We start from the raw sequence: 20,141 nt of genomic DNA on the forward strand, positions 1-20,141 counted from the left end.
CATATAATATCTTATGCTTTCTAATTCTTTATTATTGGCATATAGGAATGCTGTTTATTTGTCCATAAAATTGCTTTTTCTGAAATGCGAAACATAAAATTACCACTCAAAACCTACAAAAGTAGAAAAGGTATACACTTTACTCAATAATGTCCAAAACAGCCAGAAAAGATTTGCATCACTATGAAAGGCGACAGAGAAACTATGGCATTTTCTTCCTTGTTTATATATAAGTTACACATTTGAACTATTTGTCACTGATGCATTTCCATATAATTTTTCCAATAATAAGAGAGAAGGCAACATGCTGGTGAGTGCAATAGAGCCACCTCCCTCAAATTACGTTGCTCTCCCTGACCCATCCTAAGTCTCACAGTTCAAGCTAATCATTGACAGAGCTTTACAATCACAAGCTTTTTTACTGAAGCGTTGATAAGACAGTCGAGCAGTTAGTGGCAAATGAAGCCAGGCTGTGCGGCATGATCTCCAGGGAATGAATGGATTTTCTTCAGCACCGATGAAAGAAACATACGCTATAGGAAAACAATGTCCAGCGGGGGACTGCAAAGATCTGTCATCCTGTCAGCGTTTATCCTCCTACGAGCTGTTACTGGATTCTCTGGAGATGGAAGAACTATATGGTCTAAAAATCCTAATTTCAGTCCGGTAAATGAAAGTCAGCTGTTTCTCTATGACACTTTTCCTAAAAACTTTTTCTGGGGCGTTGGGACTGGAGCATTTCAAGTGGAAGGAAATTGGAAGGCAGACGGAAAAGGACCTTCTATATGGGATCACTTCATCCATACTCACCTTAAAAATGTCAACAGCATGAATAGTTCCAGTGACAGTTACATTTTTCTGGAAAAGGACTTATCAGCCCTGGATTTTATAGGTGTTTCTTTCTATCAATTTTCAATTTCCTGGCCAAGGCTTTTCCCGGGTGGAATAGTATCAGCTGTCAACGCAAAAGGTCTCCAGTATTACGATACTCTTCTCAATGCTCTGGTACTTAGAAACATTGAACCTATAGTTACTTTATATCATTGGGATTTGCCTTTGGCACTCCAGGAAAAATATGGGGGGTGGAAGAATGAAACCATAATAGATTTCTTCAATGACTATGCCACATACTGTTTCCAGACATTTGGGGACCGTGTCAAATATTGGATTACAATTCACAACCCATATCTAGTCGCTTGGCATGGGTATGGGACTGGTATCCACGCTCCTGGAGAGAAGGGAAATTTAGCAGCTGTCTACACCGTGGGACACAACCTGATCAAGGTACTGTACAGCTGACTTCATAGTATACTTTCAGAATATAAAGAGCAGGAGTTTAAAAGAAACTATGAAAATGTGTTTCATTTAAATAACTTTTTATTGAAATCAGCTCAACTAATTTTAGTCTAATTCACAAGTTCTATCCTCAGATTTCATACTTAAGGTAGAGCATGTTTTATTTACCTAAGCTAATATTACTGTATTAACCCAATTATTTTCCTTAAATATTGCACTTTTTAAATTAACTATTCTTAAATCTACAGCTATACATCAGAAAGAATATGAGTTTACTTTCATTCTGTGGAAAGCCAGTCCTTCATAAATTTAATTGTTGAAACCCTTTTTCTGACCATATGCAACCAATTCAGAACTTAATGTTAAGGCATAACCATTTCAAACATGTATTTGTTGTTGATATTGCTATTCTTAGTGATATTTAGCAATAATGAGGTAGATAAATGTTAGCTAACTGATAAATCACATTAAATGCAAGAATTGAAATAAATGTATTCCACAGTTGATTTTGTGTTACATGGCAGAAAAGATGAGACTATTTGTTCTAGGAGTTAAAATTAAACTAGTAATATAACAACTGGAAAGAAAATGCTCTACTAAGTGTTTTAAAGGAGTATATTTCAAAACCTAGAGTTTATGTTGGGAAATGCTAAAATGATTAAAAGAATAGTGAAGTGTAAGCAAAATAATAGCTAATATTTATTGAGAGCTTATTATTTACCACAAATGACATTAAGCATATTATATGTATTATCATATTTAATCCTCATAATAACCTTATGAACTAGGTCCTTTATTGTCCCCATTTTAAAGATGAGGAAACTGAAGCTTAGTGAGATTAAATAAGTTGCCCACGGTTACAGAGTAAAATGAGCTGTTGTGACCATGGAATTTATAAATTACAACATTATTAAACACAGAATATCTATATTAAGAATATTTTTAAAAGAGCAATCTTTCAGGAATTTTCAAGAGTTCTGTCTTACTTTGAGGCTAATATCTAGAATCAGGCTTCACTTTTTAATCTAAATGGTTTACTTGGAAAAAATAAATTACTCTGGACACCTGCTACATTTTGAAAATGAAAAAAGCTTTACTAGTAGGGTTTCATAATGTGCTAGGAGAAGTAATTTGATGTTTTAATAATCAAATGTTAAATATATAGAAACAGAAAAATGTATAGGAACATAAAATTACTCCATGTCTAAATTTTCACATACAAAAATACCTGTTAACCCTTCTTTCCTTTTTGAACTTTTTGGATTATTATACATGTGAATTGCACTATGTTTCAGTCACATGTGCCCTTGCAGTTCAGTCAACATATTGCATTACAATCTCAAGGTCATTTATGTATCTTTGACTGTACATGTATACAAAACAAATATTAATGTATGGGTATACTGTGATTTGGCAAATAGACCTCAAAGGGGAGAAAGCATACAGCTATTAACTATGAAGATTATGCATATATATTTTAGAAAAATATTCCTTTTATTTAGTTCTTTAAATTATTAAAATAATACATGCTTGTGTAAATTGGAATACAAGGTGAAAGTTAAATTTATCCCTCCCTCTGCATCTGATAATCCCAAACTCAAGGAAACTACTGTTAGTAGTATCTCATATAGTCTTTATAAAGCTTTCTATGCAAATATACACATGTGCATATATGCTTATTTAACCTTTTTATAAAGAAAAATATTCTAAATTGTTAAAAAGTTTTTGGTCACCTACCTGGAAAAATGTTAACAATTAGAATTATCATGAAGAATATGTTTCAGTGGTTAATTTAAAGCCCTAAAAACTATCTGATAAAAACACACAGAAAAAAAGTTTTAATTAACAAATAGATACTGTTTCCAAACTTATTCTATCAAAGCTATATTTTCAGATATTTTTCATTTTCCTCTAATTTGAAATAAACTCTGTCTTTAACATAAAATTAGATAGTAAGATAAATTTAATTGTTTAAAATAAAAGGATTACATTTTAATTATTTTCCAAATAATTACTTTTATCCCTTTAAGTTTCTAAATCACTGACCTACATAAGGAGCATGAAGGGTCCCTTGCAATCAGTCAGAAAGTGAAATCTACTGCATAACCCAGTGACTTATAGCACCAGAGAGAAATCTCGCAATAGTTTGACAGCCTAGGGTGAACTAGATTTTCTCATTTACCCCCTCTCTCGCCTTCCTTTAACATAGAAAAGATTCATTTGATATTTTATGTTGCAATGAAGTATTTCTCCCTTATTATGCCAACTTGTGACCCAGAAGAAGCATTTCTTTAGGCTTAGTTTTTTGTCCAAGAACATTTATTGAGTTAAAAAAAAAACTAATATAAAACTAAATTCATAAGTCATTTATAGACTACTTTATTCCCCAGTCCTCAGATACTGAAAAGATTTCACAGTGGCTCTTTGTAGCCTTTCTAGTTCCTGGATGATGTTGAAAACACCAGCTCAGTCTTAAATGTTCTGGTTTGCAGGAAACCTGAATGGTCTAGCCAGTCCTGAGACTGACCTTGAATCTAGATTTCACTTTACTGAATATCTGGGGATTACCTTAGAGAAAGCTAAGTCTCAGGTAAAAATCTGCCACAATGATACCTACTAATAGATGCTCCACTCTGAGTTTTTAACATCTGGACACAAAGAGGGTGCATTCTTTGGCCTTGACCATCTCTAAGCACTGTAATCATAGCTTTAAATATTTTCTATGATTTTTACAACAACCTTCCCAGGTACCTATTATCATCTCTGTTTGTACAATGACATTTCAAGCATCATGTCACTCCTTTACATAAAATCCATTAGTGGCTTTCCAAAGTTTTAGGAATGAAGTCCCAAGTTTTCACAAGATCTTCAAGACACAACCCCAGCCTCCATTTCCTCCCTCCTGGCCACACTCCTGTCCCCATCAGTAACACTAACCCCTAGTACTCTACACTCCGTAATAACGCACTACTAGGAGTGCTTTGTGAAAGGGAAACTCGCCCAGTCGTGTCCGACTCTTTGTGACCCCATGAACTGTAGCTCACCAGGCTCCTTTGTCCATGGGATTCTCCAGGCAAGAATACTGGAATGGGTAGCCGTTCCCTTCTCCAAGGGATCTTCCTGACCCAGGGGTCGAACTCAGGTCTCTCGTATCACGGGCAGATCCTTTATTGTCTGAGCCACCCCGGAAGCCCAAGAGGGTCTTAATTTTAGGCTACTATTCCTCTCCACGGAGAAGGAAATGGCAACCCACTCCAGTACTCTTGCCTGGAAAATTCCATGGATGGAGGAGCCTGGTGGGCTACAGTCCATAGGGTCGCAAAGAGTCGGACACGACTGAGCAACTTCACTTCACTTAACTTAGTCCTCTTCACGAAGCCTCTGTGCGTGCGAGCTAAGTCTGCTGCTGCTGCTGCTACGTCGCTTCAGTCGTGTCCGACTCTGTGCGACCCCATAGACAGCAGCCCACCAGGCTCCCTGGAGAAGGCAATGGCACCCCACTCCAGTACTCTTGCCTGAAAAATCCCATGGACGGAGGAGCCTGGTAGGCTGCAGTCCATGGGGTCGCTAAGAGTCGGACACAACTGAGCGACTTCACTTTGACTTTTCACTTTCATGCATTGGAGAAGGAAATGGCAACCCACTCCAGTGTTATTGCCTGGAGAATCCCAGGGACGGGGGAGCCTGGTGGGCTGTCATCTCTGGGGTCGCACAGAGTTGGACATGACTGAAGCAACTTAGCAGCAGCACCAGGCTCCCCCGTCCCTGGGATCCTCCAGGCAAGAACACTGGAGTGGGTTGCCATTTCCTTCCCCAATAAATAAAAGTGAAAAGTGAAAATGAAGTTGCTCAGTCGTGTCCGACTCTTAGCGACCCCATGGACTGCAGCCTACCAGGCTCCTCCGTCCATGGGATTTTCCAAGCAAGAGTACTGGAGTGGGGTGCCATTGCCTTCTTCGCGTGCTAAGTCTACTAGCGCTCTATCCAGCTAGAATGTCTTTCTAACTCCCTGCTTTATCCATCTAATGTCCTTCAAGACTCAATTTCGGCAGCCTCCACTTCTAAGTTCTCGACTCATCAGAGTTAGTGCCCCTCCTGAAGGTTCCCATAATAAGACATGTTTGCTTCTATCACAGCACTCTTTTCATGTCGTATTTTTCCATCTCCCTCGACCAGCCTGAGAGTTCTTTGCAAGGGGAGACTGTGTTTGATGTGTTTTACGTTTCCAGCACCTAACACAGAATATTAGGTACATGCTAGGTATTAAAGGAGAAGGCAATGGCACCCCACTCCAGTACTCTTGCCTGGAAAATCCCATGGACGGAGGAACCTGGTAGGCTGCAGTCCATGGGGTCGCTGAGGGTCGGACCCGACTGAGCGACTTCCCTTTCACTTTTCACTTTTATGCATTGGAGAAGGAAATGGCAACCCACTCCAGTGTTCTTGCCTGGAGAATCCCAGGGAAGGGGGAGCCTGGTGGGCTGCCGTCTATGGGGTCACACAGAGTCGCACATGACTGAAGCGACTTAGCAGCAGCAGCTAGGTATTAATACTGTGGAATGAATGGTTTGGAATTTCTATCTTATACCTTGTAATCAAAGAACCAACCACAGGTTCAAAATTCGTATTTCATTGCATTCTAGCTAATTCTTGAAACATTGCTTATATTTATTCAGTGGTGTGTTTTATAAGTTAGGATTCTTGGTTGCAAGAGACAGAAACCTAACTCAAGTTGACTTAAGTAAAAATGAGCAATTTCCTGTAACCAAATCACAGGGATGAATGGACCCAGTAACTAGGACACCCTCACAAGCCCTTTATTTTAGTCTCTCTTGTTCATTTCTTCTTGTGGGTTTGCTCCATACTCTCCTTTGTAGAGGAAAGAGTTCTCTGTCCCAAAATCAGGTTTTAAAATCCCAGAGACAAGATTCTAGCCTGTTTGGCCTATGCACGCATGCCTCACAGCAGCAAAGCACCAAGTTTTCATGTGAATAAAGTCAGTAATGGTATCTGTTTTTATTCTATCTGTAAATCAACAAATATGCAAAATAATTTAAATATATGAATTTTACTCCCCTCCCCCACCTTAAAGTGAAATATTTGAGAGCCTCTGAGTAAATACACAGGGAGGTGGGGGATAGGAGGTTGCTCATAAGATGGTAACTCCTTCAGTTTATTACACCACTAAATACTGCCAGCTTCTATGATAGTTCTGATCATTTCATGGCTTTAAGTTACTGTCTGTCATAGATGTGTACTGTTTACATAATACCAGGATTTCTTAACCTGGGTGCTGTTGACATATTGGGCCAAATAATTCTTCCTCCTCATGAGCTGTCCCGTGCTTTGTAGGATGTTTAGCAGCATTCCTGGCCTCTATCCCCTAGATGACAGTGGCATGCTTGTCCCCAGGGTTACAACCAAAATTGTCTCCAGACATTACTGAATGTCCCCTGGAGTTGAGGGGGGATGCAAAATTTCTCCCCCTTCCCTCTCTTGAAAACCACTGACTTAAAGTTATAAATTGTCAACTGGTTAAAGATGTGAAGCGTAAAGAACAGCAACTTTGAAATACAATCAATATGAGGGACATACAGTTGTCTCAGTTTTACAAAATCACCTCAAGGAGATTTTCACCAGACTCGTTAAGTCCCATACACAGACCCTAATTTATAGCATATCAGGATGTTTTTGGAGAACAAATGATGCTTTAAAAAATATTAAATGAGAAAATAACATTGATGATTGTATCTAGTTTGGCTTTTCACACATTGGGAATAAAGACTGTTCCTACTAGTTTTGTGCTATTTGTAAAATACTTGAAAGAGTTGCCCCAACCCATTTCTCTTATATAGTTATTTATGAACAAAACAATAAACTTAATTTTTGCACACTTGTTCTTTTTTAAGAGTAAAATTCAAGAATTCAGACAAAATGTTATAGAAGCAATATTATAAATGTATTAATATTTATCCATTTTTGATGCCATAACTTTGTGTTTCAGAAAGCATTACTTCGTGGTGGCTTTTTGCTGGCTTGTTTGTATACCCAAGTACCACGTGTATTATTAATTATTTTTTCTTTAAAAATATTTATTTTGAGGGGCGTCTCCTGGGGGTCTAATGGTTAGGATTTGGTGTTTTCACTGCCATGGCCCAGGGTTCAATCCCTGGTTGGGTAACTGAAATCCCATAAGATGATTGGCCAGAAAAAAAGAAAGTGAAAAAAAGTTTATTTTGAAAGGATATCTTATATCCTAGTCTATATGAAAGACCAGTATTTTCTAATATCCTTAAATATTGACATTTAAAATTAAAAAATGTTCATCTTTGTTATGCCCAATATCACATTCCATACAAAAAGATATAGATGTACCAGCCTTGGAAAACCATAATGAATATTATTCTGTATTTGAGTATATATTCAGTGGGATTCCCTTGTGGCTCAGAGGGTGAAGACTCTGCCTGCAATGCAGGAGACCTGAGTTTGATCCATGAGTCAGGAAGATTCCCTGGAGAAGAAAATGGCACCCCACTCCAGTATTTTTGCCTGGAAAATCCCATGGATGGAGGAGCCTGGCAGGCTACTGTCCACAGGGTCGAAAAGAATCAGTCACGAGTGACTTCACTTTCACTTTTCACTTTTTTCAGTCCTAATACCAAACACAGTGTGTCATTTAAAAATGTGTCATAAAATACATTTTATTATGTAGTTAAAATAATTTTAGAAACATAAAACTATTCATTAAATGGGAAAATGCCAATATTTATCTTTATGTACAAGTATTTTAAATATTCATATTTTATTTTCTGAATATTTTTAATTTATTTGAAATAAACTTTTCCGTACAATCTTTAATCAAATAGAATTACATAAAAGAAAATATAGGTCAATACTTGTTTGTATACCACACACAAATGATGAAATGATATCTTTAAATTCCTCAGGGGCTCAAGAGATTGCTTAATGCTGTGAAAGAGGCTTTCAGGACAAGATATGTTGGGAAACTCTACTTGAGGTCAAGGCCTCACCAGTTTGTTCCTGAGCCTGGAATACAACTTGATTTATGCCCTATTTTTCCACCTCTTTGAGGAACTCTGTCTTGGCATTTATTGGCGTCACTCCCTCAGAGAAGGTCACACAAGGCTGCATATGTATTAGGTATTCAATAAATAATTCAATTGATTATTTTTTATTTAAGGAAAATCTGCTTTGCCCCAGAAAGGATTTAAAATTGTAATTGCATAAAAGTGGCTTCAGACGCACACACACACACACCAAGCCAGATACTGGCATAAACATATTGTCTTTTCAGAACATGCAAATTCATTGTGTATACCTGCTTCTATTAAAAAGTTTACATTGAAAGCCCATCTCAAAACAAGGTACAGAATGTTGACAGCTCTTAAAACTGAGTGATGTGTTTTCAGGGGTCATTATACTATCCTTTCTACCTTTATGTGTTATGACAATTTTCACAATTAAAAGCAAAAAATAAAAAAAATAAAAATAAAAGCAAAAAATACATAAAGAGAGATTATTTTGTATTTTGAAAAGAAAACAGTCATCTTTACATAGTACGCTTCTTAAGGATTCTGTCAAAATTCCTAACCAAAATTTAGGGCTAAAACTGTAGAAACAGCTGTGAAAAAGCCATCATTCACATGATTTATAGCTAAGCCTTCATTGGCAACAGACTGCTGCAACTGTTTTCTTGAACAAGAAGGCTGCCCTGTTTGATAGGCACATTTAAATAGATTAAATGTCATTTTTAAACCTCTTCAGCCCAGCCTCCCACCAATATTTTGAAAACTAAGCATAATATTTCAAAATGGAGTTTCTAGCAGGAGCACTTTTTAGCTTGTCTTGGTTACAGAGAAGCAAAACCTTCAAGGATCATCTGAAACGGTTTTTTCCATGGAAAAAAGAAAGGAATTTTTAAAAGCTCCCTTGTTAAAGTTGGGTTGCAAGACAACAATATATTAAAATTACTTTTTGTTAAATCTGCTAGCTAAAAAACTTGCCCAAGCTTTTCTGTCCATGAGAACATTAAAAAAAACTAACTTGCTACCTTCCGCCCCTTCCCTTCTAACACCAAAAACAAAACAAAGGAAAAATAACACAGAAATGGGATAAAGGACAGAAACTGGTTTGAATTCTTAAAATGGGCACTTGAGACAATTATTACAGATAACTTTTTTATGTTCTACTATACTATTCTTAATAGCTATTATGATAAAACTATTTTATTGCACACCTATTATTGAGTCAGAAACTGTACTAAGTTGCCATTTCCTTCCCCGCTTTTCATATGTTATCTCATTTAAGTTTTACATCAACCCTGCCAGGTGGGTATTCTTATAGGCATTTTATAGTTGATGAAACTGAAGCCCACAGAAATTTGTATTTTGTATAATTGTGAGATTACACAACTATACAAAGTTTTTTTTAAACTCACAATAAGTGTCAGATCCAAAATTTAAATTTCATCGGTCTGAATATAAGTTAGCAAGTTAGCTGACATGAATCAGCTGCCTAGCCTCAGCAAAAAAGAACAATTTACAGCCTACAACCCCATGGCAGCCACTTGTGTTGATGTAGACTCGGTAGATATTTGACTTCACTTTGCTTATTTAAAGACCAAAACAATCTAGCTATGTGTTTTATTTGTCCACAAAATCTATGAACAGTTTATCCCTAACTCGTACATTAATCATAAGGTTTATTATTTGTCCCATGATTTTAATTTTTATTTGTCAGAACTTTAATGTCCCATTAAAGTGCTATTTACTCATATATGTGTGCCTTTGGCAATACCATCTAAGGTTTAAAAATGTTAACATAATTATTCATTTAATTAGCTAATGCATGGTATATATATAACATTATATGTGCACAAATATATGTGTATATATATATATATATATTTTTTTTTTTTTTTTTGCCTCACTGAGCAGCTTGCAGGATTTCAGTTTCCCAACAGGGATTGAACCCGGGCCATGGCAGTGAAAACCCAGAATCCTAACCACTAGGCCACCAGGGAATGCCACAGTACCTATATTATAATCCCAACTCATCTTTATTAGACACATCTAACAACTAAGACACATCTAACAAGATACAGGAAATAGTGATCAAGCAAGTTAAAAATAGTATTCTTATCAATGTTTCTAATCAAATTTGAATACAAGGTTAAAACAGCTTTTGGATAAGAATTGCCAAAGAGTTTCAATAACCAGAATACCATTGTTTGACAGAAGAGTCTAGTAAAAAAACTATTTGTAGAGGACAGTTGGTATTTTAAAACCTTCAAGAGACCAGTGTTTACCTTTTCTAATCATTAAGTAGAAAAAGTTATACTTCAGTGAATGATTAACAGGTTTAAATAAATGTAATTATAAATGTTCAGAGAATAACATTGTGATCGTATTTAAACAGCTTGATTTGATGTGAACGCTCTCATACATGGAAAATTAGGCCCAACTGGAGATCGAAAATATTGTAACTAACAGAAACAGTGAATACGATGAAACTATGAACTGAGGGAAACATTATACTAGTTTATAATATTATACATGTGTCATTTAATTGAATGCAAAAATTCTTACTGAGAAAACTCAGTATTAGAAAACAGCTTATATTAAAAGAAAAAGAAGTAATTAAAATTATTGAACATTAACAGCTATTCTGTTGCTGAAAAGCAGAGGGACACTGAGAATAGACTAGAACCTTCTAACTTACTAACCAATAAATAGTGAATCACAGAAGTAATGAAAGTGACTTCCTGGGTGTTCTAATAGTGCTACCTAAAAAGTGGGGGAGCCTTGAGGCTGGTGAAAACCAGGATCCTTTAGTATTTTGGAGGAGTCCATTCATTGGTTCTCTATAGCATCATATCTTGACCAGAGATTCTGTGACTGAGTCTTAAATAAAGGGTTGGGTTTACTGTTATCAGTTCATTTTATCTGGTAATCACATGTTATTGTATGCTTCCTCGTTTTACCTTTAAATATCAACATGTTATTCTGGAGTAAAAAAAAAAAACCATTCTTTAATATATAATGAAATCCAGAAGAACAGAACTTTTTATTTAAGTCACTTTTTTTTTATTTGAGACTTTTGGAACTTCAGAGAAGGTGAAAAGTGATAGCACAGAGCAGTTAAATTCACTGACAGGAAACATCTGTTTCAACCTAGTCTCTTGACTTTTTAAAATTTCAAAATAATGCATTTTTACTACAAAACGTTTAAACAATACAGAAAGACATAAAGTTAAAAATGAACAGTCTTCCCTTTTCTTACTCCCTAAATCCATACCCCAGAACTAACAATGCTAGCAGTTTGTTCAATGTCAAAATATATTTCTCTCTATATATAAACCTACACATACAGACATTTTTAAAAACTTTGAATCATCTTATTACATTAAGATTTTATCATTTCTAATTTTTCTTCTACTTCTTTCTGTACTTCTCTCTCCTACTAGAGGTCATAGGTCACCTGAAGGCAGGAGCTATCTTGTTAATATGTTTTCTAAATGCCTACTAGAGTACCTTGTTATTTGTTTTCTCTTTGTATTTGTTTGCATGCTTTTTTTTGTTGTTTTGTTTGTTTTTAAGCAGGGTATTGGGAAAAGTTTCCAATTAGCAACAATTGCACTTTGGCAATGGCACCCCACTCCAGTACTCTTGCCTGGAAAATCCCATGGATGGCGGAGCCTGGTAGGCTGCAGTCCACGGGGTCGCTAAGGGTCGGACCCGACTGAGCGACTTCCTTTCACTTTTCACTTTCATGCACTGGAGAAGGAAATGGCAACTCACTCCAGTGTTCTTGCCTGGAGAATCCCAGGGACGGGGAGCCTGATGGGCTGCCGTCTATGGGGTCACACAGTCGGACATGACTGAAGCGACTTAGCAGCAGCAGCACTTTAGATAAATTTAATTGGCTACAATACTGTCACTGTGCAGAGCTGCCTTGTTTTGTTAAATAAGTGTTTATAGACTGGAATTTAAACAATTAATCACCATAATGAATGAATTGTGAAGAAAAGGATAAAATAATAGCCATGGGTTGAAGGAAAGCAAGAAGTAAAAGTGATTTCTCTAAACTTGCTTTTACTGTTGTGTAGAATTTCTTTAAGGGGAAAAAAATAATTAAGCAGAACAGGAGGTAATGCTGATGAACTCTCTGTTTGGGAACTGAGATGATGTCGCAGCGGGTAAGGCTGGATGAAAAGTGACAGTGAAAGTCCTTCAGATGTGTCTGACTCTTTGACTATACAGCCCATCAGGCTCCTCTGTCCATGGAATTCTCCAGGCCTGAATACTGGAGTGGGTTGCCATTTCCTTCTCCAGGGAATCTTCCCAACCCTGGGATCAAACCTGCTTCTCTTGCATTGAAGGTGAATGTACTGCTGAGCCACAGGGAAGTCCTCTTAAAGTGTTCCTGGCACCCACTGTCACGTGTCTTTCTCAGTGTACTGCCCCTCCTTTTTGTGCCATGTCTGTTACATACTCCTTGCATTTACACAGCCTGTTCAATCACCTCTGAGTCTAAGATATAAATGTCTGTTTTGAAAGCACATAGTTTAATGTACATCATGTCCAGAAATGACAGTGACCTAGAGGTTGAAGGATTTAGCTCTAATTCTAGCTTTGCACTAACTGAGATGTTGGGCAAGTTACTTATTTCTTGTGCTTCAGCATCTTTTCCGTAACAAAGAGTTTTAAAGAATTAGACCGAATGATCTCTAAAGTCCATCTTCTACCTCTAATTAGCAGGCAAGAACACAAAACTTGGAGCAATACAGCCTCAGCTTGACTTAACTTACGAACAAACCACCTAACCTCTCTTCCCTTGCTCTCTTATAAAATGGGAATAATAATAGTACCTACCTCTCGAGATTTAAATGAGGACTGTAATGAGATAGGACATGGAAAGTAGTTAGAATAGTGCTTAGTATCTTTATTGACTGAACCACAAATGTCTGTTATTCAGTCGCAAAGTTGTGTCCGCTGTTTGCAACTCCGTGGACTGCAGCATGCCAGGCTTCCCTATCCTTCACTGTCTCCCAGAGTTTGCTCAAACTCATGTCCATTGAGTCAATGATGCCATCCAACCATCTCATCCTCTATCGCCCTCTTCTCCTCCTGCCCTCAATCTTTCTCAGCATCAGAGTCTTTTCCAATAAGTCGGCTCTTCTCATCAAGTGGCCAGAGCTTCAGCATCAGTCCTTCCAATGAATATTTGGGATTGATTTCCTTTAGGATTGACTGGTTTGATCTCCTGGCTGTCCCCGGGACTCTCAAGAGCCTTCCTTCTCCAGCATTACCAAAAGCATCAGTTCTTTAGAGCTCAGCCTTCTTTATGGTCCAACTCTCACATTCATACATGACAACTGGAAAAACCATAGCTTTGACTATATGGACCTTTGTTAGCAAAGTGATGTAGGAAAGCTATGACAAACCTAGACAGTGTATTAAAAAGCTCAGTATGTTTAGCACTAGATATATGTTTATTTTTACTACTGTTTATATTATAAATTTTCTATGATTCTGCAATTTAAACACTATTCTATTCTATCATGAAAGTCCCTCACCTTTAAGGAACTATTTAATTAAGACTTGTGCAAAGATGATGCTGTGCTAAGTGCTATGCAACCAAAGCATCCCTGCCCTTTCAGTCTAACATTGACAATGGTGTACAGATCACCATCTTCAGTCGAGACAGTCAAGTGTAAAAATGGTTCCTAGGGGATTCATTTAGCCTCTGACACCAGTGAGGACAATATCCAATGTCAACATTGCCAGTTCTAGGAAAGAGGGGAATTACACATAAATGTCACATGCTGTACTGGGCACTTGGACAACAGCATGGTTTTCTGAAAATCCCAGATTCGCTGGTAGGTCCTCCATGAACTTTCTACATGATCCTAAATTTCAGACACGTATATAGATATTTTATTCTCAACAGGCAAGAGTGAGACCCTCATTCTAAGACTATTTAGTTCTTTTAATCACCAAGTGCAGCAGAAAGAAACTGTAATTTTAAAACAGTCTGTCGTGGTTCATGTCAAATGGCCTTTCCCCAGGATTCAAAGCTTAGAACTGGTGGGACATAGAGAAAACCGGATGGTTTAGTATAGTGTTCAGAGAGGCCTGGGTTCACATCCTGGCTCCATCACTATTCAGTCTCTGTAAACTTCAGTTTCTTCTCTAAAACAGGAAAAATAAAACCTGCTCTGCAGAGGCTGTATTATCAACAATGTATCTCAGGTCATCAGCAAACTAGCTGATCCATAGTGGGCATTCATTCAACAAGTATTCTATGCCAGGCTCTCCCCTGAGCATCTGTTTGTAAAACTGTGAACAAAATAGATACAGTCCCTACACTGAAGAAACCTGTAGGCCAAGAGTGGATCTATGTTGCATGATATTTACATAAAGGGGGGAAAAAGCAAAACAAAATCATAAACACAAGTGTTGGTACAAAAGTAAACATCTATTTAGAATGAGAAAAATATTACAACAAATTACTGGAGTAATTGTAGTCTTAGAGATTCAGATTCCTTATTTTCTGAGATCTCTTCAAGAAATTTATCAGAAATACTTAATTAGAAACGTTTCCAAAAGCTGTCTGGCTCTCCACCCCACCCAGGACATTTCGTGGGGACTCAGGCCAGTGAGGAGCCCTGAAGTTTTAGGTTCCTTAGGTTCACAGCCAGTCTGCCTTTGTGGCAAGCCCCAAAGTGGTAGGTCTTCTTTTTACTTTTGTAATAATTATATTATTTGTAATTTTCAGAGTGGTTTCTATATTGACTATCTTTAACTTTTTATTTCTAAATTCTGAGGAAAGGCTTCAAGTCTCCAACCCAGGCCATTTTGGCTTCAGTTATACTTGGAGATACAGTCTTTTTGCATGAAAATATTACTAACAGGATCACTATTATCAACTTAATAATAACAGAAAACTTAAAATGTCATTCTGCCTTCTGCAAAGTTGGCATGCAAATATTCTCCTTGGGCAAGTAATCCGAACTTCAGTAAGGTACCAATTTACTGATATTGATTTCTTCTAAGTGCCCGCCTAATATCTGGAGAAACCTACAGATGTTTCCCTTAATAAATTATTGCCTTTATTCTAAACATTTTCTTCTTTGTGTTGCCAGGCTTAGATTCTGGCTCAGGCATTAGTTTAATCTAATAATATTAAAATTGAAATTAGAATTCTATGACAATAATCGGACCTTTTTTTGCAGGAAAAAATAGAGTAGTTTTTACGTGACTTCTATGGGGAAATCCTGACACTATGCAAATTGATAACAATCAATGATTTGTAAGAATAAGTTGAAGATATAATGATTGAAAAGAAAATAGGAGGAAAATGAATTTTAACATGATCTGTGTTACTCCAACCATACAAAACATGAATTCAAACCATTAGAAATTAAATGGGTAAAATCTTCTTTATGAAAGGTAATAACTTTTGTTAATATTTAAATTCTCTCCTAAGAATAATAAGCATAAGATATTGTTTCTGAGAGTTTCAAGACTGTCCAAAAAATAATAAGAAAATAACAATCACATAATATATTTCAAGGAAATAATAGTCATATAATCTTTTTAGCAATGAACTATAAAGTTGACATATCTTAAGCACCCAATAAATAATGTGGAATGAATGAATATTAAATAATTTAGAAGAGCAGGATTGTAACTAGTAGAAAACTTGACACTTAATATAAAGAAGTGCTGGGGAAAAAATAAAAAATTGTTTTAAAGTGCTAGGTGAATGAAAAAATGAATCAAACAGAAATTAATTCTAGCCCAAATGGACAATGAATAAACTCAGTCAGCAGCAACAAAAATAAAGGAGGACAAAACTGACAGCCAGGAGCCTTGAGAGTTCAGGGAGCGCCATCTGCAAACACTGGTCATGCCCACACAACTTCCCACAGCCGTTCTCCACAGCAAGTTAAATAATTTCCAGCTTCCTCCTTTAAAGTACTTTAAATTTAGGTTTCTGTGGTTTTCACAAGGTCTTTAAGTATATCACCTGTTCTATCTTCACAATAATATTCTGGAATGTCTATTTTTAGCTCAGTATAATGAAGGAGGGACCTGACTGCTGCTGAGAGGGAAATGACTGATGCAAGACCTTAAAGTTAGTAGCAGGGTCAGTGCCAAAGCCTAGGTGTCCTGCTCTCAAGATCCAGGTCCTGTCCCCTGTGGTACCACGCAGGCGAGCAGCACTTACGTAGCATTCCTGATCGCCAGTTACCCCCCAAAACAGCAATCAATGATTCCAAGTAGATGGTTGAAAAACAGTCACGCTGAAGGACAAAATGCATGCAAAGCAATTTGGAAATAAGTAAGGCATTTCAAAAAATAGGTAGCTCATTCCTGGGTTTGTTTTTTTTTTTTGTTTTTTAAGGAAATAATTCAAACAAAAGCTGTATGACCAAAGTGAGTCATTACATTATTATGGCAAAAAGGAAGGAGAAAAGGGTGTGAAGGAGGGAAGAAGGAACGGAGAGAAAAGAGATGGAGGAGGGAAAGAGGAAAGGAGACAGGAAAGGAAAAACAAGCTAATTTTTATTAAAAGAGGGAGATGACTAAGGAAATCATATTTCATCCAACTCATACTGTTAAGGTTATTATGAAAACTAAAAATAACATGGAAAATGTTAGAGTGACTTTAGCCGAGAAATATATTTTGAAAAGCTGGGAGGGAAACAGAAATATGGAAACAATGTGCTCTGTGGAGTTCTAAAGTAAATTTTATTTAACGGTGCTAATACTTTATTAAACAGCTTTAACAATAAACAAGTTTATAGTTCACATGCAAATATTTCAGCCAAAATGTGACTAAAACCATGCGCAGATTTGAAAATTTAATTTTTGACCAATGACTGGGCATTCCTTAAATACAGCCACGTGTGATGTACTAGGTTTCTTCAACACATGCCATCCAAAGCACTGCCTTCCATTTGTGTCCCTTCCACCATGTCTTCCAGACCCTAACCTCTTCTTCATCTTTGTTTCTAAAGTTGTCCAGCTATCTTATTTGCTTCCTATCATGCGTCTGGACTTCCCGTGGCATCAGAGAACTGCTATGTTAGATTAGAGGAGGGAACAGAATGAGATATTGGGCCCCTGGCTGTCTCTCAGTGACATTAGGCCCTGCTATCTGCCTCAAAAAGAAAAAGCGGACTTCTCCTTTAAGCTACTGAATCTAAAGAACAAAGGTTGAAGCTCCCTTAAATCAATCATTCCAAAGGTAGATGGCCTTGTACAAGATAGAGGGTAACCTTGGAAAATCACAGAATGATGGTTGTGCAAGGTTGCAGGGCCCAGGTTGCACTCCCCTCTCCAACTGTGGTGCAGTTTCCCCAGCAGACCTCCTTTATGAGCGTTGGACCAAAGCACATGCATAGATATTCCAGTTTCATCAAGAGTTATGTCAAACTCACTCTTTTGGAGCAATACTTTTTACCTGGTTACTTGGCAAACAGGATCAAGTTATAACTATAAATACTGCACAAAGAACCTCCCCCACATTCTCTACATGAGAATGGAGAGGCTCTCTTCAGCCCAGAGCAAAGATAACCCTAGATACCTTGATAGCCTATGCAAATAGCAGCAAAGGTGAAAGAGACACTGTGAAACACCAAGGTCACCTTGGGGCATAACAACATGTGTATCTAGATATATGGAGAGATCTATATTTCCAGAAAACTTGCTTGGAAAACTACTGCAAAGATACATGTCTGTTTTATCTCAACTTACGTCATCTTTCATTTAATCACTGAAATATGCAGTAGAATATTTACTTCAAAGAAAATTCTCCCTTCTTGTTTTTTCCTATTAGAACTGGTTAATTGCTGTTGGGACTGGTTTAATACATTATACTAATTTCAACTCACTTTCCCTTTAGTGTCTGATGACATCATATTTGCCAGGCAGCCTGTTTATGCCTCAGAATCTTACATGTGTTTAGTGCTTTACCGTTTACACATCAGAGGTGCACACCCACCCACAGGAGGCATACTACTGATCACTGGGGCTTTTATGGACGAAAGCACTGAGGCTACCAAAGGATTAAGTGATGGATTAGAATAAGCAAAGAATGCCTCCCTTCGAATTCTAGCAATGCACAATTGCTTTTGTTACAAATCAGGAAAAATGCAGTTAAGACCCGCTGTGATTCCAGCCCCAGAAAAGTCTGGAGCAGCTGATACCACTTCAGATGGAGTCTGTCCCCGGCAGTACTGAGTCCTTCCAGAAACTGGAACCTCAGGTTGGAGGCAGGGGAGGAGGCTACAGCCTGAACACTTTTTTGAGAAGAAGATTCTTTAAGGATCTTTAAGAACATTGGGGTGCTTGCTAAGTGGTCCCAGAATCTTCCAATGAAAGCTGAGTAAGAACAGGTAGATAGAGGTAATAGCTGGAGGCATCGCCTTCTTCAGAAAATCTTTCATGAAATTGTTTAATTTAGCTCTTGCATAAAGCAAGGAGACATCATTTTTGAAATCCTCACCCCTTACATTAATGTCTATCTCTCTCTACCCTAACAAGAGTTTATGGAGCATTTTTAATGTCCACAGGATCTATTAGGATTGAATCATTGTTCATATTTTATTGTTTTTGACCTACAAAAAGGCACTTCTGGATAATTCAACCCAATATGATAAAACATCTCCAGTGAGCAAAAAAAAAAAAAAAAAAAAAGGAACAGATTGAAAGCTGACTTTGTGGGTTAGAAGTAGTAAGGGTTTTGCTCTTGTTCTAGAAGCATCCAAATAGAGGAGAAATTGGCAGATTTAGGAAGAGACATGAAGAGGCAAGTAAGTCAGGTGCTGAGAAGAGGGAAGTGAATAGACTACATAAGGATGTCCAATAGACTACATAATGCACATTAAATGTGCATTAATTTTTTAAAACACCATCCTTGTAGAGAAGGGGAACAAAAAGAAGCAAATGTAGAAAAATATGGGAAGCCTATTGAAAATGTGTTCATTTCCCCAGGAAGTTCTGGCTTCCCAGGACAGGACAGAGACCTTGGGCATTAATCTGGCTTGTGTGTGTGCTTAGTCGCTTCAGCTGTGTCCGACCCTTCGCGATCCCATGGACTATAGCCCACCAGTCTCCTCTGTGCATGGAGTTCTCCAGGCAAGAATACTGGAATGGGTGCCATGCCCTCTTCTAGGGGATTTTCCTAACCTAGGGATCGAACCCAGGTATCCTACACTGCAGGTGGATTCTTTACTGTTTCAACCACCAGGGAAGCCCTTAACTGGCCTAGAGCCATTACTTGGAATCCTTAACCTTTGCTTCTCCTTCTGATACACCTCATGGTTCTTTACAGGCTTAATTTACTGTTTTATTTTATTTGGTGCTATATATTTCTCTTTCACACATTTTAGTCTTATTTTCCATTGAGATCACTGGCTTCTGAGAGCAGGTTCCTGTACTATTTATTTCAGCTCCTCAAGGCAAGGCAAGACAGGCATTCACTGAGTCAACACTCAGTAAGTACCTACTAAATAGATTGGAGACTGATCATGAGGCTTTGTTTTAAGTGAGCTCAATTGGAAATGTAAACTCCACCGGGACCAATAATAACACCCATGTTTAGGCAGTAGCTCCTGGATGCTCTATTCTATGCTACATAATCAATATATACATTAGCCCTGCATCTGACAACAGCTTTACAAAGGGGATTATTATTTTTAACTTCATTTTACAGCTGAAGATATGAAGAGATTTCAGAAAGTTTAAGTGACTTGTCAAAGGCCACTGTAGCTTGTACTTCAACTTGAAGCCCCAGTGTGCTGACCCCAAATC

At 37.4% G+C, this 20,141-nt stretch overlaps 1 protein-coding gene across 1 annotated transcript in view; it reads left to right on the forward strand.

Annotated features, from left to right (window-relative positions):
• Positions 1 to 360: 360 nt before the first annotated feature.
• KLB (klotho beta) overlaps positions 361 to 20,141 on the forward strand; it is a 34,617-nt gene continuing 14,836 nt past the window's right edge. The window contains exon 1 of the mRNA NM_001205326.1: positions 361 to 1,284. Coding sequence (NP_001192255.1) covers positions 547 to 1,284 — 738 coding nt within the window. The 5' untranslated portion in view covers positions 361 to 546. The remainder of the gene's footprint in view (positions 1,285 to 20,141) is intronic.

Source organism: Bos taurus, chromosome 6 (genome assembly GCF_002263795.3).
Source record: "Bos taurus isolate L1 Dominette 01449 registration number 42190680 breed Hereford chromosome 6, ARS-UCD2.0, whole genome shotgun sequence".
Classification (NCBI taxonomy): domain Eukaryota; kingdom Metazoa; phylum Chordata; class Mammalia; order Artiodactyla; family Bovidae; genus Bos; species Bos taurus.